Raw genomic sequence first — 16063 nt, 5'->3', positions numbered from 1 at the left:
GGCCATGAAAGTTTATAATTCATAATACACAGGTACATTAACCCTAACGCCAGTTCGTCTTTCTAATCGCATTTGATAGCGATGTTTGTTTTGAGGTAAAGTTCTTCATTGGAGATGATTCTCGGCCAGAAGATCCTGAGAATTCTCCTAAAAATATTCTTGTTTGCAATACATTTGCCATGATTGCCAAAACATCCAAGAGTCCGCACCACATAAGACTGAGGGAACGATGCTCTAAACAAACCTGCGGAACGCACGAGAGATGCATAGGGAACGACAGACCGAATGATAAAAATATAAAGGGGAGGGGATGGGGGCTGTACCCTGAACGACGACAAACAAAAAGGATAATTTTATTTGGGCGAAATTTATTAGTCATTTGCAACAGTAAATGGGAAAGTGGTGTTACTTTAAGGTCGTTATTATGACTGACTTCTAATCTACAAAGTTTGTTATATATCTTCAAATTCTAACCTCGGACTGGGACTGAGTGACTCAAATGTTTTTGCTCGAGTGTTCCTCGGACAGAACATATGGTTGGCCAATTGTTATACTACATGAAAGGAAAATCGCCTCATGTTATGATGATCATGAACACACTGATTAATAAGCGTTAAATTATTTCTGACAATTGGATGACACATATCTAAATTATTAAAAAACAGCAAATAGATGAAACTTAAGTCGTTAATCGTTGTTTTTTTGTGTGGGTGTTTTTTTTTTTTTTTTGACAATTGGGAATGGGAGCTAACGAGCAGGTGTCTTTATCACGTAAGGCGATGGTTATAGCAGACGTAGTGGAGGCGATATGCAACTGTAGCATTTACTTGTTTTGTATAACCCGCCGGTATACAATGAAATCTAAATGCAGACATCCGCTTTCGAAATGCGACTATGACAATGGACAGAGGTCTTCACACCGCAGTAGGAAAAAAATTAAAAATTACAAAAATTGCCCTATTATATAAAATTACGCAACGCAATGCTGATGGATTATTTACTTTTAAAATTAATTTCGACCTTTTATCATTACTTTCTGCTTTTCACAAATACTTATTGTTTCTTCGGATATGGTTATCCTTCGTTCACTTTGGCTGGTCGCTGTTGTATTCATCCATCATTGATAGAACCAGGAACGACTCCCATTTCCACCTTCGATTTGTCTCTCGGAGAATGGGCAATGCGCTTGGGAATTCTTTCAAACATTACACAAAACAGGAAAAATAAAGGGAATGTTAGATTAATAATCAAATTTATGAATTTTAAGTATGTACATCTCTGTACTTATATCTTTGTACACATTTTAGTTTATTCATCAATGGTGGAAAGGTGTAGTCCGTGGGAATTATATGTAGAAAGCAAGTTGTTTGGCAACGGGCAAAAGGCAACTGAAAATCAGAGTACTAGGCAGGAATCGAACCTACGACCTCCGTAACACCGGTCGAATGTTCTACCTATTGAGCTACTAGAACTCACTGTTGAAGTAGTTCGTTTTATCTAAGTCCTGAATGGCCTACAATACTCGTCAAAAATCTTGAAACACTTGTGTCTGTTTCCCCTTACCCATTGTTGATTTGGGTATCACAGTGGTCTCGGTGCTTTAAAACGCGCGTGTCTCAACATTGGGGAGGGAGAAGGCACATTTCAGTGGGGAAAACAGCGTGAAGTAGAAATCTCAGGATTTTTCCAGAAAATTCGAGAGAAACGGTGTCTGTTTCAACGTTTTGTGACGAGTATTGTAGGTCTATCTAGGTCCTGAACGACCTACCTCTCCAGTGAGTAACTCATAGGTAGAGCATCCGACCGGCGTTACGGAGGTCGTAAGTTCTGCCTAGGATTCTGATGTTCAGTTGTTCTTTCGCCCGTTGCCAAGCAACTTGCTTTCTACATACATTGTAGTTTGTAGTCGTAGGATGCATTTTGACACGCATTTCTTATTCCAAGTTTTGACTTTAATAAACTGATTTATATTGATTTGATCAGGTCACTTCTTATCTATACTTTAACTCCTTTCTTGGAGTGTACAGAAGAGCACTTCGAGAGAAACGTAGCTTGCTCAACACCATAGCTCATGGGTGCACTCAGGGATCAACCCGTATTGTAATGCAATTACCATCATAAGACTTCCAAGCCAACCAGGACGCGAAGCAGTACTCCCCATGCAGAAAATTTTACAAAAATTATTGCATTGTTCTTAAGCCTGCATCAAATCGTGAGTTTTTCATTGATTGATTTCTGGTAATAAATATAACAAATGGCGTAAAGATCACCAGTTTTGTCCTACCTGTTCTTTGGTTTACTGCATTTCCATATTATAACAGCAATGATAATGACCAACAGCCCACCGGCAACGGAACCCGCAATGATGTAAGGCATCTTGTCAGAGGCCTTCTCAATGGGCCTAGATGGAGCTGCTGTTGAAGTTACGGTTGTTGACGTTTCAGCGACGAGGGTTTGCACGCTCGAAATGTTACCATTAATAGAGTTTGAAATGTTTGCAATAGACCCTTTAACGATGGAAATGAGGTTGCCTTTCGAGATGGTGTCAACATTGGGAGTTCCAAGTGGAAATTGCAAGTAGAATGCTAAGCTTGCCAGTAGGGGGTCGGTAAAGATCTGTTTTGGGTAACCTGGAAGAATGTGAACTTGGTCTTCTGTGAAGTTGATGAAGGAAGCTGCTCTCTTACTGCGAACACTGTACAAGCGATAAAAAAGGAAACATGAACTACCACATCATCGATTCACTATAATTTTAAACTGTCTATTGTTTCTTGTTTGTTAATTTGCTTTTTTTCTCTTTTTTTCTAGTCGTTTTTGCGGACATGCATTTATAGTAAAAATCTGGGAAACAAATAAAATTTGCTTAAAGGTGGCAAAAATACCACTGTTTTACAGAATCTTAAGAAAGATAACAGAAGTCTTTGGCCAGTTATTTAGTTATCTTTTTAGTCATTTTTTCTTTCTTCGTTAGCTCAACAAGGGATATTAATACTGATGTAAAGCAAAGAAAACCTTAGCTCGCGCGAGCAAGTCTCGAAGCCTCAACCTTATTCAAACGGAGCTACTTTATTTAATAACGAGATGCTTCCGTGAAGCATACACTGGGTTGCCTGTGGTACGTGTTACAGAAAATCAGAAGGCACTGAATTGTGTGGTATTGAACTACAGCATTCCAGTCTCTGAAGAATAACAAATAAAAGAGAAGCGAAAAACATTGGCTTCTGGGCTGACATGTTGATAATTTTCAAGTTCCCTCACAACTTCTTTTCACCACAAGTTTAAGCGCGCCATCTGAACATCTGACAGCTTTGTAATACCAAAGTTCACTGAAGTTATCCCCTGTCCGGCGGGGTTAGTGTTTGGATGGGAGACCAGAACAATATACCCCTCATCAAACAGAAGCATCGGACCGAAAATACTGTTAACGCTAACAAATGCGAACTCAGCAAGGTACAGATTTTGTTAGCTTGCTTTATGCAAAACAAGAACATCATTCTAAAAGCTTATTCTACACAAAAAGTAGGTTCTGGAGGTAATTTTGAGAGTGGAAATCAAGGTTACGCGGCACACGGCAAATACAAACTCACGATTTAATTAACTTAACACACCAGAAAGACGCTAACCTCATTTTGACAAGAAAATGCTTTACTATTGCCATAAAAACTATCCAGTTAAGCTCGCATATCATAAAACATGATGAATTCATAAAGGCCTCCTTTTCCAGCGAACAATTTTTTGAAACAAACAACATATTTGCTATTAGAGGCAAAAACCCCTTCTATTTCATTACGTGCGTGAAGAGAAGAAACTCAATCGTTTCAAATATGCGCAATATTGCAACAAACTAAATCTCAGGATCAAACGGTTTAGATGAAGAACCTTTTCCTTGAATAATGAAGCACAAAATACACGACAAGCTTTCCTTCAAATAATTCTTGGCTGTTACATTTCCAATTATTTTTTTTACCTGAAGACTGTGCAGAGTTGATCACAGATCCACGTAAGGTGTTCGATTCGTTCTCTGTCTTTGTTGAACCCATGAGTTACCAGAGAATTTTCCATTTGGTTTCAGTGTTTTACATAACAGCACACTTGGTAAAAGTTATTTTAGAAATACAGCTCACTTTGATTTCGGCTCGACAGGCGATAGATTGTTGTCGAAGTCCATTACTCGTCGCTTTTGAGATTCCAGGTGTTGGTTTTTCACCGACTGCCTAGTTTATCCAACTGACTTTTCATTATTGAGCTCCATAAGGGTATATTTTGTTTAAGGATCCACTAAAACGTCATTCGCGTTACATGACTTTCGACGCCATTGCAGGCTAAGTTGATGATTCTACTGTGTCCACTCGATCCTAAGAAAATACGCGCAGAAGGCTCTATGCACAAAGACACCACTTACCAGGGGAGTGACAGGCAAGACTTTTACCGACACGGAAGAAAAAAAAAAAAACCGAACAAATGCCACACACTTTCCGACTGGGACTGCCATACGGCAACCCAGTAATAACTTTGTTTACCCTCGAATTTTAGAGTGGCTCGTAGCTAATATCACCGAGCATTGAACATACATACATATTGTTAAGAATCCCATCAGGCGGGAGGCAAATCAGAGTTACGTAACTCCTGCTCTGCGGAATGTTTTGAAGTTATAGACCGTGCGACCACAAAATTCCAGGTCAAGATAAAAGAAGCGTTACATATTTCCCGGGAGCAACCTTCTTTAAATGAGCAATTATATCATGTTAATTTAACTCTCTCGTTCTAATCAACATGTTCCATTGTACACTCTTTTTTTGTTACCTTTGGCTATTTTGTTAGATTCCCATTTTATTTCACGTTGTTATTTATCTTTGTTTAGCATATTATAAATTCAAATGTAACTTCAAAATAATTCTACTTTCAACTGAAGATGGTCGTTGCACGACCGAAACATGTCTTGCAAATTAATTTCAAATGTGTCGTCACTTTTATAAAAACAAAACAAATGAAGGAAAGAAGAAACAGACGAAACAGAAAAGTGAATGGAAAAATAGCAAAAGCAGAAAAATAAGCTGTGTACCTGGTAGGTGTCGATCTGCAGTCGTCCGTTTCTGAACAGTGTTTCGTTGCTGCCGTTGCAACTGCAGCCTTAAATGCTTCTTGTAGAGGTTGGTTCCACTGAAAAGGAATAGCAAAGAATATCCAAGACAGACCTCTAAAACGAGGCATATGTCGTGACAGCGAAAATTATATGGCGTGAACTGCTTTATTTACTCAGTATCCCAAATTTTCATTTCAGGTCTACGTAGAGACGTTGTAACTAACTAATCTGCTAATTTGGGAAGCGTTTTTTTCGGATAAGGATTGAAAGTTATTCAGCATTCCATGATTCGTTTGACAAAGTAGTTATAAGGGACATTCCACTTATAAAAGCAAATTCAGACTAGCTGTTCACAGCCTTCCTTTTTGTCAACGCACGTGAAGGAAAAAGCGTGCGAAGCGAGCGCGACTGCGAGCGCGAAAGCGTAAACTCTCCCGATTTTACGCAGGAGTCCAGTTCTCTCGCGATTCTATCCGCGCCTTCAGCGATCGAATAAAAAAAGAAGGCTGTAGACAGTACCACCGAAACAGTGAATAAATATTTTTACGTAAATTATACAAAACGAAAATATTATCCGACCTGAGACACATTTAACCCCTGTATCTCCAACTCGACAGACTGGCTTCTCTCCTCGTCAGATGGTGTTCGCGGTTCTTCGGCAGGCGGAGGCGGAGGAAGCTCAGTTCCTTTTTCAAGTCCTTTCAGCAAATAGACAAACATGTACTTCAAAACTAGCACACTGCATATTAACACAACTCTATTAAACATAGTAATTCAGAACACTAGAAGTGATGTTTAGTTCTTCTAATATGAAGAATGCACAATGCACAAACTTTCTTTATCTAGCGTTTAAGGCAAGACCTCTCGAGTAATAAAGTACCCGAACATGCTTTTCCGTCTCCTGAATAGCCGCTTTTGCATGTGCACACGTATGATCCTTTGGTATTAGTACAAACAGCCTTGACATCACAGTTGTGAGAGCTGGTAGAACACTCGTCGATATCTACGGGAAAAGGCAGAGGGAATTCAACATGTTAGCCAATCAAACCAACACTGAAAATGGCATACCTAATATGTTTACAAGTCTTATTAGGATTCTGACTGTTTTATACACTTAACCCATCTTACAGCATTTAATCTGGTGGACGTACCTTGTCCCGTTGAGTGCAGCGTTCCCTTTCGAACGCAGAGTTAGACGAGATGGAAACGCTTGGAAACGGAACGCTACGAAAAGGCTTGTTTAGTTCGTTCAACCTCAAGCTTTTCTTAACTATTTTAGTCGACATCAGCCCCACCCTTGCCATGTGAACCTTACCAGTCTCACAAAGATCCCCTGTGTATCCTACTGGACAAATACATGAGTAATTGTTGACACCATCTACGCATAATCCGCCATTAGCACACCCGTTTAGAAGACAGTCGTCTATATCTAAAATAATAGGAGAGAATTATGAGTTTATCTTATTAACCAATTCTTCGATCACAGATCACATTCTACCGAAATCACCAAAAAGCAAGCTTTACCAGGCTTACACTTTTCCCAGTGTTTTCCTTCCCATGCAGATACATGACTAACTGCTAATGCCATCTGGATTTATTCCACCATTACTAACACATTCGTTGATTAGACAATCGTCAATGAAAATTTTCAAAAGCCGATTCATTTCATTCGTCCAACGTCACGGAGGCTAAAACAAGCGACGTTTCTGGGCACAGATGGTAACCGGAAGTGAATACTTTGCATGCCAGGACAATAGTGTCTCCCAGATTTTTAAACTAATCGTCTCTAATGAAGAAAAGATACTCAGCAATAAAAGAGGGTCCTGAGAGGGGAGGGGGGGGTGGGGGGTACCAATCCCATTTCCCAGATGAAATATTGGTAAAATACCAGTCCCAATCAAATGGTGTTAATAGCACAAGTATTATTAATACCTTTAAAAATACAACCACACTTTTGAGTTTAAGGAAGGTGTTTCGATGTTTCAAACATTATTATCAGCCTTAGTGAATGTAACAATAAAATTTTTTCAAGATAATCCATATATATATATATATATATGATATATATAATATATGTATATATATATGTGGTTTGTTGTTTGTCCATCGTAATCGATGAAGACCACAAACTTGTCATTTTCTATGTCACTTGTTCGCGATGGTGATGATGGGCGCGTAGATGGTTGATTAGGCCAATCTGCGCCCGGAACGATCTATAACAGTGTGGGCATGGAATACATGCAGGGAAACCTGACAGAGGAACGACGGGTTTTGATTTTCTTGCTGATCTGCGTTGTTGCGCAGCAGCCACCCTGTTTGCTTCACATGAGGCTGCTCTGCTATGGATGGCCGCCCGCCATTTGGTGCGGTTTTGTGCCAGCTCTTCCCAGGATGAAGGGTTAATAGAGAACTCCTCAAGTGAGCGTTTCAGGGTGTACTTGAAATGTTTCCTTTCCTTTATATATTACATATTACATATATAACTATCAATTAACATAAGACAGCAAAATGGGAGCTTGAAGGTTGACTTTTCGAGTAGGCATCTGTACAATGGTATTTCTTCTTATGTATATTACCAAGCTGTTCTAAACAAAAAAATGAATATAGGATAAATAAGATAAGTCCCGAAACGTTTACAAGGATAAAGAAACTCAATCGAGCAGTTAAGTGCGTCACCTTGACCGATTAAAGAGACGACAGTATGAATATCTTCAGGAGTAAACATAAAATCTCGAACACTGAAAAATAACTGGACGATTCCTAGTATTTAGAGCACATTATCTTCGATCCCGTCACGAAAGTTTGCCTTTCTTCGCGTTATTCATTGCATTGGCTCACCTTGGCATTTGTCGTCAACCCAATTCAGTCCTTCCCCACAAACACAGTCGTAAGACCCAGGTTTGTTTTCGCACCGCATGGATTCATCTTGGCACTCATGGGTGAACAGCAAACACTCGTCGATATCTGTGGTATAAGGATATTACACCATGCGATTTAGTTCATAAATCAGAAGCAGCCCTTCACGTCTATTCTCAAAAAAAAAAACTCCCCCAAAAAAACAACGTCCTTTACACAAATGAGAGTACGATCGCAACCATACTCTTTTTAATCTTTTTGTTCTTATGTAGCTAAACGAAGGGGCTGGGAGGGAGACAAGGGGAAAAGGGGGGGGGGAGGGGGGTAGAAAGTATCTGTTGCAACATATAGCGTTGTACTGGCATAGAGGGCTTTTCTAGCCGTCTGATTAAAGCAAATCACTCATGCAAACGGTAAAACTTTAAAGGGAAACACATCAGACTTTTTGTAAGTATAATTTACCGTTGCAAGTGAAGTTATCAGCATCGAGAGTATAACCATCTACACATGAGCAGACATAGCCTCCGTCGGTATTATTACACCGTTGGTCGCAGCGGTTGAATTCAAACGATTCACACTCGTCTTTATCTGAAAGAAAAACAAGAAGAAAAAAAGTTAATTGGGGAGTCCTTGTCTCAGAGAAAAAAATGTCCGTATATTTCAATAAAGATAGTTTATAGAGTTCCTTCATGTCAGTTTATGTCAGGTGCGTGTGTGTGTGTGTGTCTGTGTGGGAGGGGGGGGGGGGGGGTTGTTAGTTGAAGATTCCTCTTAGCGTTTCCAAGAGCTTGACAAGTAAATGATGCATGTTATATCATTACCTTACAACTAATTTTGGCGCAGAATATGGCTGTAACACCTTACAATAATATATAGATTTAGCCAAGCCTAAAAGCGGACCTCCCTGGCTATTTATTCTTACTGCCTGTAGCGTTAGTGAAAATAAAAGGTTTCGAATTGTCCGCATTTTGATGTTTCCGGTGCTGCTTTCTTTGCTTTCTTCTATAGAAAAATTCATTGCCTAACTAGCGAATTCCACGGTAAATTTTACGCTAAAAACCAATATCGCATGAATCACGAAGTGATGAGTACGATATCGGTTTTTCGAGTGAAACTTACTTTGAAATTCACCTGTTTGGCAATAAATTTTTCTTGAACCACGTAAATTTTAAAAGAAAACAAGCACACCCTCAGCGAGCGAATGGAAAAGGAAAAAAGTCATTCATTTCAGAGTCAACTGTCAATAGCCAGTGAATGGGAATCACGCTAAAATTAGAAGCCAGTCAGTTCAAGGTCAAAAAAGAGTTTTACTGATGTACTTCATTCCACCTTATCTCTAAAAAAAGAGATCATTCACATTTTGATTTACTTCACTGGAACACGCCAGGTTGGCTTGGAACAAGAATCGGCAAAATACGGCAATGCAACCAAGACAGAACGAACTTCAAACAAGATCCGCTCTAACACTTAAATAACGTGTAGGTGCTTTACTGAAACAAACTTCTGAAAACACAAGCTAGTGAAATTTCCCCCTAATTTTACGAGAACTCACTGCGATTACGTGTTTATAACATAAGGGTACAATTTTCTTGTCACTGTCGCGGCACATCGAAAACCAGTTGGGTACACGGATTAAAAAGCACTGGTACGATCGCATTTTAGCCGGCAAAACAAACAAACAAATCAAATTTTTCTTTATGTCCAAAAGAGTACAGATAGTTGTTATTTAATTCCAGTTGACAATAAAAATTCGATTTTCATTCCTGAACAAAGGAAAAACCGATGAAACCACTTTTTGAAAATAACAACGGTTTAGTGCCCAAGGAAAGAATTTGTGGAGTAACTTCTTGCACTAAGTATGAGCTGTTAATGGTATTCTGTTTTGTAGTTGTCGTTCTCTTTCCCTCTCCTTTCGTTTCTGTTCTAGTCATAGGTCCTCCAGGCATCATGTAACTTTATCTGAGCTTCTAAAGATATGCTAAAAATTGCAATACAGAGAAAAAGGTAGCTCTAAGCAAATTAAAATTAAACACTCAGCTTTAAGTTTACATTCCTCCGATACTTGACTTAAATAACTGCGTAGCCGCCAGTGTGGACCCAACTATCGTTATATGTCAAACTGGATTGAAACCAGCGAAAAATGCAGAAAGAAAACATTTTCCAAACCGTTTTCCATCTGAACACGAAAAGAGTTGACTGTGTAACAACTATAGTTGATGTAGTATCGCCGTGTAGCTGCATCGAGCCACAGAAAGCGCGCGAAAAATGAAGCCTCGCTTATGTTTAGGTGAGTTCACCTGGCTTGAGCCTGCAATCCAATCGAAAAACTGACCTCGGTGAACTCTACGCTTGAGCCTGCGATATGGTCACGTGATACTGATCAGCGGATACCTTGTTTTGACGGGTGTCAATGTCCAATATTAAAGATATATGGTGGAAACTAGCATGATACTGGTTACATTGGCATACATGGATGGGTGGACGTACGTACGGACGGTCGTGACGTCATGGCTATAAAACCAACATTTCTCGCATCGATGGTTTATCATATTTTCTTAACTATGGTGCTCTGCGCGCTCGCGCCGAAGGCACGCGTTGAGCTCCGCTATTACATTTTAATATAAGTGTTAATGATTTCGTAGCTCATACACAACTTTCTTGTCACGTAAGATCTCCTACATCTATAACAAGAAAGCTTTCAACCAAATTTCAGCAAATTGTATCAAGGAACAGCTACTGAAATGGACAGTCGCCAAGAAAAAATACTCTTGACAACTAAAAAAAATACGGGGGAGGGCACCACCTACCTTTGCATGTTTTTCCTTCCTGTTGTAAAGCATATCCTTTTCTGCAAGCACACTCTTCCTTTCCATCAGACAGCAAGCAGATATCTTCGCAGCCAATTAAATTTTCTGGACAAAGGTCCTTGGCTAAAAAATGAAAGGGGAATATTATTTGTTTGTAATGATCTTTGTATCCATTCCGGAAGACCTATTAAGTGAAGTAGCGAATGCACTGCAAACTGTCACAAGTAGTCAGAAATGGTAATAACATGTGATCCTTCGGTCTTCAAAAAGCCGTTAAATGTTTTCAAATAACTCACCTATGCAGTCCTTTGGATTAGCGGGATCCACTTTAAAGTCTGCATCACATTTGCAAGTGTATGAACCCAATGTATTCTCGCAGATCTGCATACATCCTCCGCTCCCCAACCCGCATTCATTAATGTCTGCAATAAGACATCAGGGTGAGTAGGTATGTTACCTTAGGAGGAGAGGAAGGAGGAGGAGAAGTAGAACATTTATAAATTTTCGTTGCATTATTGCTTTAAAAAGGGTCTAACCTGTTCTTTGACCTGGAAGACGAGACCATATTTTCTTTGGTATATGGTCAACGTGGTGCGACCCCGATAAAATGATCATTGAAAACTTCTTTAGATTTATTGACCTGACTTGCAGTTGTTAATTTTGTAACTAGCTAGTTGTCACAGCGTAGCTTGCCAGGGTTCCTTTTGATATCAGAGTCAGCTTTCACCCTGACTGGGCTACCTTGGCTTAAATAAATAAACAGTACATAGGCAAACTTAACCTTATGGTGACAAGCCATTTGCCAGAAGAGCGGAAGAGAGGAGAGGACATGAGCCAAGAGTGGAGTGTAGAGGAGAGCAGAGAATAGGAGGGGAAAGGAAGGGAAAGGCGAGGAGAACTGAGGCGAGAAGAGGAAAGTAGAGCAAAGAAGAGCACAGGATGGAAGAGAAGAGGAGGACAGAGAAAAGCAGAAATTAGAGAAGAGTAGAGCACAGCGGAGCTGAGGAGAGGAGAACAAAGGAGAGGAGAGGGAAAAAAAGAGATTAGGAGAGTAGAGCAGAACACAACAGAACAGAGCAGCATAACAATGAATCTATCTTTGTAAACAGTTGCTATATATGCTAACCATCACAACTCTTCTTGTCCTGAGAGTTTAGAAGATATCCAGCATCGCAGTCACACTGAAATGATCCGTGATTGTTCAAGCAATTTTGTCCACAGCTTCCGTTATTCGTCGCACATTCGTCAATATCTGAAACGTTTTAAATACAAAATGAAATTCTTCATATGTAGAATAATTAAATGATTAGCTTCAGGGTATGAGTTGTGCAAGGAGGAACGTTCATCGACTATACACTGCAAAAAAATCATTTTGTTTTACTTTCAGTAGATATCTCTCAACTTTCTCTTGAAGATGAGGTGATTTTTCGTTTTGTGATGTAATATGACGCCACATACTATTAAAACTAGGTGTAATCGAAGCTTAGGCGAGTGCGTTCGATGTTTGTAGGGGTACAGGTTTGGTACAGGTAGCAATTGAGGGGGAAGGGTGGATGGTTCGTGCGATAGGGAAATGTTATTACAGTGGAACCCCGATACAACGATCCTCGATTTAACGATATCCCCGGTATAACGATAAATATGCTATGTCCCGGCAAACGTTACAGTAGTGTATGGGACAGAACCCCAATATAACGATCTTCAATATAACGATATTCCCGATATAACGCTGAGTTTTTAGCGTACCGAGCGTAAAATCTTCCAAGATATAACGATATTACAGCATCAGTACACAGATACAACTTCAAATGTTTAAGTTTTGTTTTGTTTTGTTTCCCTTTTACGATTCATACCACAGACTTTCTTGTGTAACTTTGATAACGTCTAATGCTTTGCAAATTGTGAGTCATTTGATACTCATTACAAGTTTAATTAAACAATATGTACAGTAGTAAAAAAGTACATGTTAATTTTACCCCGATGTAAAGATATTTTCGGTTATTTTACGACAATATCGTTATATCGGGAGTCTCGTTATAACGATACGTCGATATAACGATCTAATTCCACTGCTCCCTTGGCATAACGTTATATCGAGGTTCCACTGTACTGCATCTATGAACGTGACAACTTGTTAGACGTAATCATTAACTATTTATTTGGAATTCTACAAGTAGACAAGTACTGAAATGACTAGCTCTAAAATGAAACTGTTACTTGCAAGTCTTTTCAGCTTGTGGTATTAAAGACCTAGGATTACTTTTCTGTGCTGAACGCTGGGACACAATAAATTTAGTTTGTTGATTTCAGTGCCGTAAATATCACAAGTCATGATGAAATGGCGCCGACGAGCGTCATATCTCGGTAGATTTACTTTGTGGCACAACGGCCGCCAAGCTACACAACTCGGTAGATTTACTTTGGGGCACAACGGCCGCCGAGCAAAACAACCCGGTTTGATGCAAGCGCGAGGAGTCGCACACATTTTCCAAGGACAGTGACGAACCATGCTTAATTCAAAGTAAAATTTTACCGACGTCAGTTGACAGACCTTCAGCAATCTTTCAGCTCTTTTCAACGATGAACGATGGAAGATTATCACACCTCACCAAACGATGGAATAATCAACGCCGACGACGCACGAATCACCACGTGCGTTAGTTCGTCAAAGTGAGGCAAAACGTAACAAAGCGCCTCAAAGCGAGGCAAAAGTGTGTCGACGACGGCGAAAATGCAATCTCGAAAAAACTTCCCTTACAACACAAATTAGGGGTTGCGTTCTCGTACCTCGAACGCAATAAACTGGAAAAATGAACTCAGAAAAATAAAAATCGAAATTTAGCTTCACGGGTGTGGCAAAAAGTGGTTGCCACGGGCGAAAACCATCAAAGTTTCCGCGATGGATAAAGAAACAATTAAGGGAAGTTTTAGCGTCGCAAGTTAAGGAGTGGAGAAAGGTACACGCGAGACTTAAAGACCTAAAGACCTAAAGGACCATTCCTACCCCTAAATCAAACCCCATTTCAAAGCTGCAAAAAACACCTCCACCGGGCGAGGAGGACTGAGGGAAGGTGGAGGGGTGGGGGAAGATTGCTATCCATTACCTGTACATTCGACTCCATCTCCTGTTAACCCATCTGGACAAGGACCACAATCGAAGCCTGACTCGTTTGCAGGTGGCTTTAAATCAATGCACTGGACCCCCGGATAGCATGGTTGAAAATTTTCTTTACATGCATCTAGGTCCGCCTCACAAAATGTGCCGGTATAACCATTTTGACACACACACGAAAGTGTATTGAATCTTTCACCGTTGTTATCTGCGTCATTTTCATCTACAGGTACACATGTTCCTTGATTGTGGCATGCGCACACGTTTATCACTGGCAGCAGTATGGTAGCTTGCTTGGAATCGTCAGCTACCACAAACTCTATATCAATCTATAAGAAAAAAAAAATTAAAAGAAAATTTGCCAGTTAAAAAGATGTTTTAAATTTAACCCAGCACCAAAAATTATTCTTAACCTATAACTTGAATCTTGGGTATACAGCTACATGTGCACGGTTACTTCTCCGCTGATGACAGGCTATAAAATTTTAGGAAGTCAATAAATAAACTTTTTGACAGTGCTAATAAGAGTTATTGAACAGGGGATTTCCATCGACGTTTATGGAATTGGTAACAAAGTACTTTTTATCAACGCATAGCTCTGATTAAATGAGCTACATAAATAAAATGTAATATGCCGACGCGGGGGGTTGACCTACGTATTAACTGACGACAGAACGCGTACGATCTAAAATAAAGCAGTATACACAAGCACTATTGTCGTGTATTGCACTATCATTATCATCGTCATGATAACTGTCATGATAAGAAAAAAAACTATCATCTTCATCTTTAACATTGAGATGATGAACGTTTGCAGTCTTTTAACTACCACTTCAGTTTTGATTAGTTACCTCTTCGGTGGTTACATTCCAAGTTAGCGTCACGGACGAAACATTGGTTGATAATTTGGCCCCTTTCGGAAGACTTCCGGAGACGTTGAAGGTGACGGGATCACCGTTGGGATCTTCTGCAGTGACAGTTATGCTGACCGTTGTGTTGACTGTCAAATTAAGCTCGGAAGGCCCAGACAGAATCTTGGGTGGGAAATTATCTAAAAGAGCAAAAGTGTAGGAATACAATGGTATTTTGTACATACTTTCTGAAAGGACTGTTGCTGATTTTCCGGGTTACTTTTATAACAAGGGATATTTCCTCACCCTGAACATCCCCGCCCCCCTCACTTCCTTTTTACTCTTCGCTTGCCGTTCTTTGTACCTCTATCAAATTTGTAACACTTTTTCATCATGGCAATACAATACACTTATTGAAGCATGTCATAATATCAAAACTTGCTTGAAATTCATGACGAAACTTTCAAAAAAGGTCTAACCCAATCAAATAATAAGCCTTATTAAGATGAAATTTATGATGTCAGTTATTTTGGGAGATTTCCAATAACGTGGAAACAAATGGCTTACGTGTATATGTTTCAGAGTGTCTGGTTGGGTTTACTGCAGTCTCACTTATATCAGTTAAGATTTCAGCTATTTCCCTGTTACCATTCAATGTTTCAGCCCATTCCCCAGCTATCAATAAAACTTTTAAATTCAGTTCTCAGCCATAACCTAAAAATGTCGAGATTCTTCAGCTGTTGTGGGTAAAAGTGACACCAATCTTGAGGGCCTAACATAGGGTTGGCGGGATCCGGGATAAGCCTTTTTTTCTCTGGTGAGATGCGGGATATGTAGTGTCGTAGCGTGAGTTATCGTTGGAACGTCGTTATTGTTGTCAACGGTTCTTAGGTGTAGCGTGGTCCTACGGGAGTATTGTATTGTTGTTAAAATATAAAAGCTAGGGCAATTTATTCAAGTAGGGTGTGTGAAATGTAACCGTGTGCGAGATGTAATAAATGTTTTAACGTTCGCTGGCGGATTTTATATCGGGGTTCTACATTTGGCGACGACGATCTTTCTAGTTCGTAGAGTTTCTTTCGAGTTCGTCTGAGTTTTCTTTCAGTTTCGACGACAGTTTATTTGAGATTCCATTAGGAGGTAGTGAAACGAGCGGATCTTAAGCTTCAAGCGGTGGAACAAGCGATGGAAGCGCTCATGTTACTTTAGATGTTGGCTCTTTAAAAGTCTTTGACCCCAAGGGCGATCCACATGGTTTAAGCCAGCTATGGAAGCGGTGGAAAAGAGCATTCAATTTGTACGTTTCTGTAAAAGGAGTAACCAATGATTTGCAACAGCGCTCTCTTCTGTTACA

The 16063-nt window shown here is 39.8% G+C and overlaps 1 protein-coding gene across 1 annotated transcript in view; it reads right to left on the bottom strand.

Moving 5' to 3' along the window:
• Nucleotides 1-315: 315 nt before the first annotated feature.
• Nucleotides 316-16063, bottom strand: part of LOC138058015 (mucin-like protein) — a 28661-nt gene continuing 12913 nt past the window's right edge. The window contains exons 8-20 of the mRNA XM_068903912.1: nt 14710-14909; nt 13851-14187; nt 11873-11998; nt 11043-11168; nt 10747-10869; nt 8402-8527; nt 7922-8047; nt 6399-6512; nt 5964-6086; nt 5663-5781; nt 5063-5160; nt 2285-2695; nt 316-1195 (exon numbers count right to left, since the gene is read on the bottom strand). Of these exons, the coding sequence (XP_068760013.1) occupies nt 1111-1195; nt 2285-2695; nt 5063-5160; nt 5663-5781; nt 5964-6086; nt 6399-6512; nt 7922-8047; nt 8402-8527; nt 10747-10869; nt 11043-11168; nt 11873-11998; nt 13851-14187; nt 14710-14909 (2114 nt within the window). The 3' untranslated portion in view covers nt 316-1110. The remainder of the gene's footprint in view (nt 1196-2284; nt 2696-5062; nt 5161-5662; nt 5782-5963; nt 6087-6398; nt 6513-7921; nt 8048-8401; nt 8528-10746; nt 10870-11042; nt 11169-11872; nt 11999-13850; nt 14188-14709; nt 14910-16063) is intronic.

Source organism: Montipora capricornis, chromosome 7 (genome assembly GCF_036669925.1).
Source record: "Montipora capricornis isolate CH-2021 chromosome 7, ASM3666992v2, whole genome shotgun sequence".
NCBI classification, from domain to species: domain Eukaryota; kingdom Metazoa; phylum Cnidaria; class Anthozoa; order Scleractinia; family Acroporidae; genus Montipora; species Montipora capricornis.
This window is presented reverse-complemented; position numbering and strand designations above follow the sequence as displayed.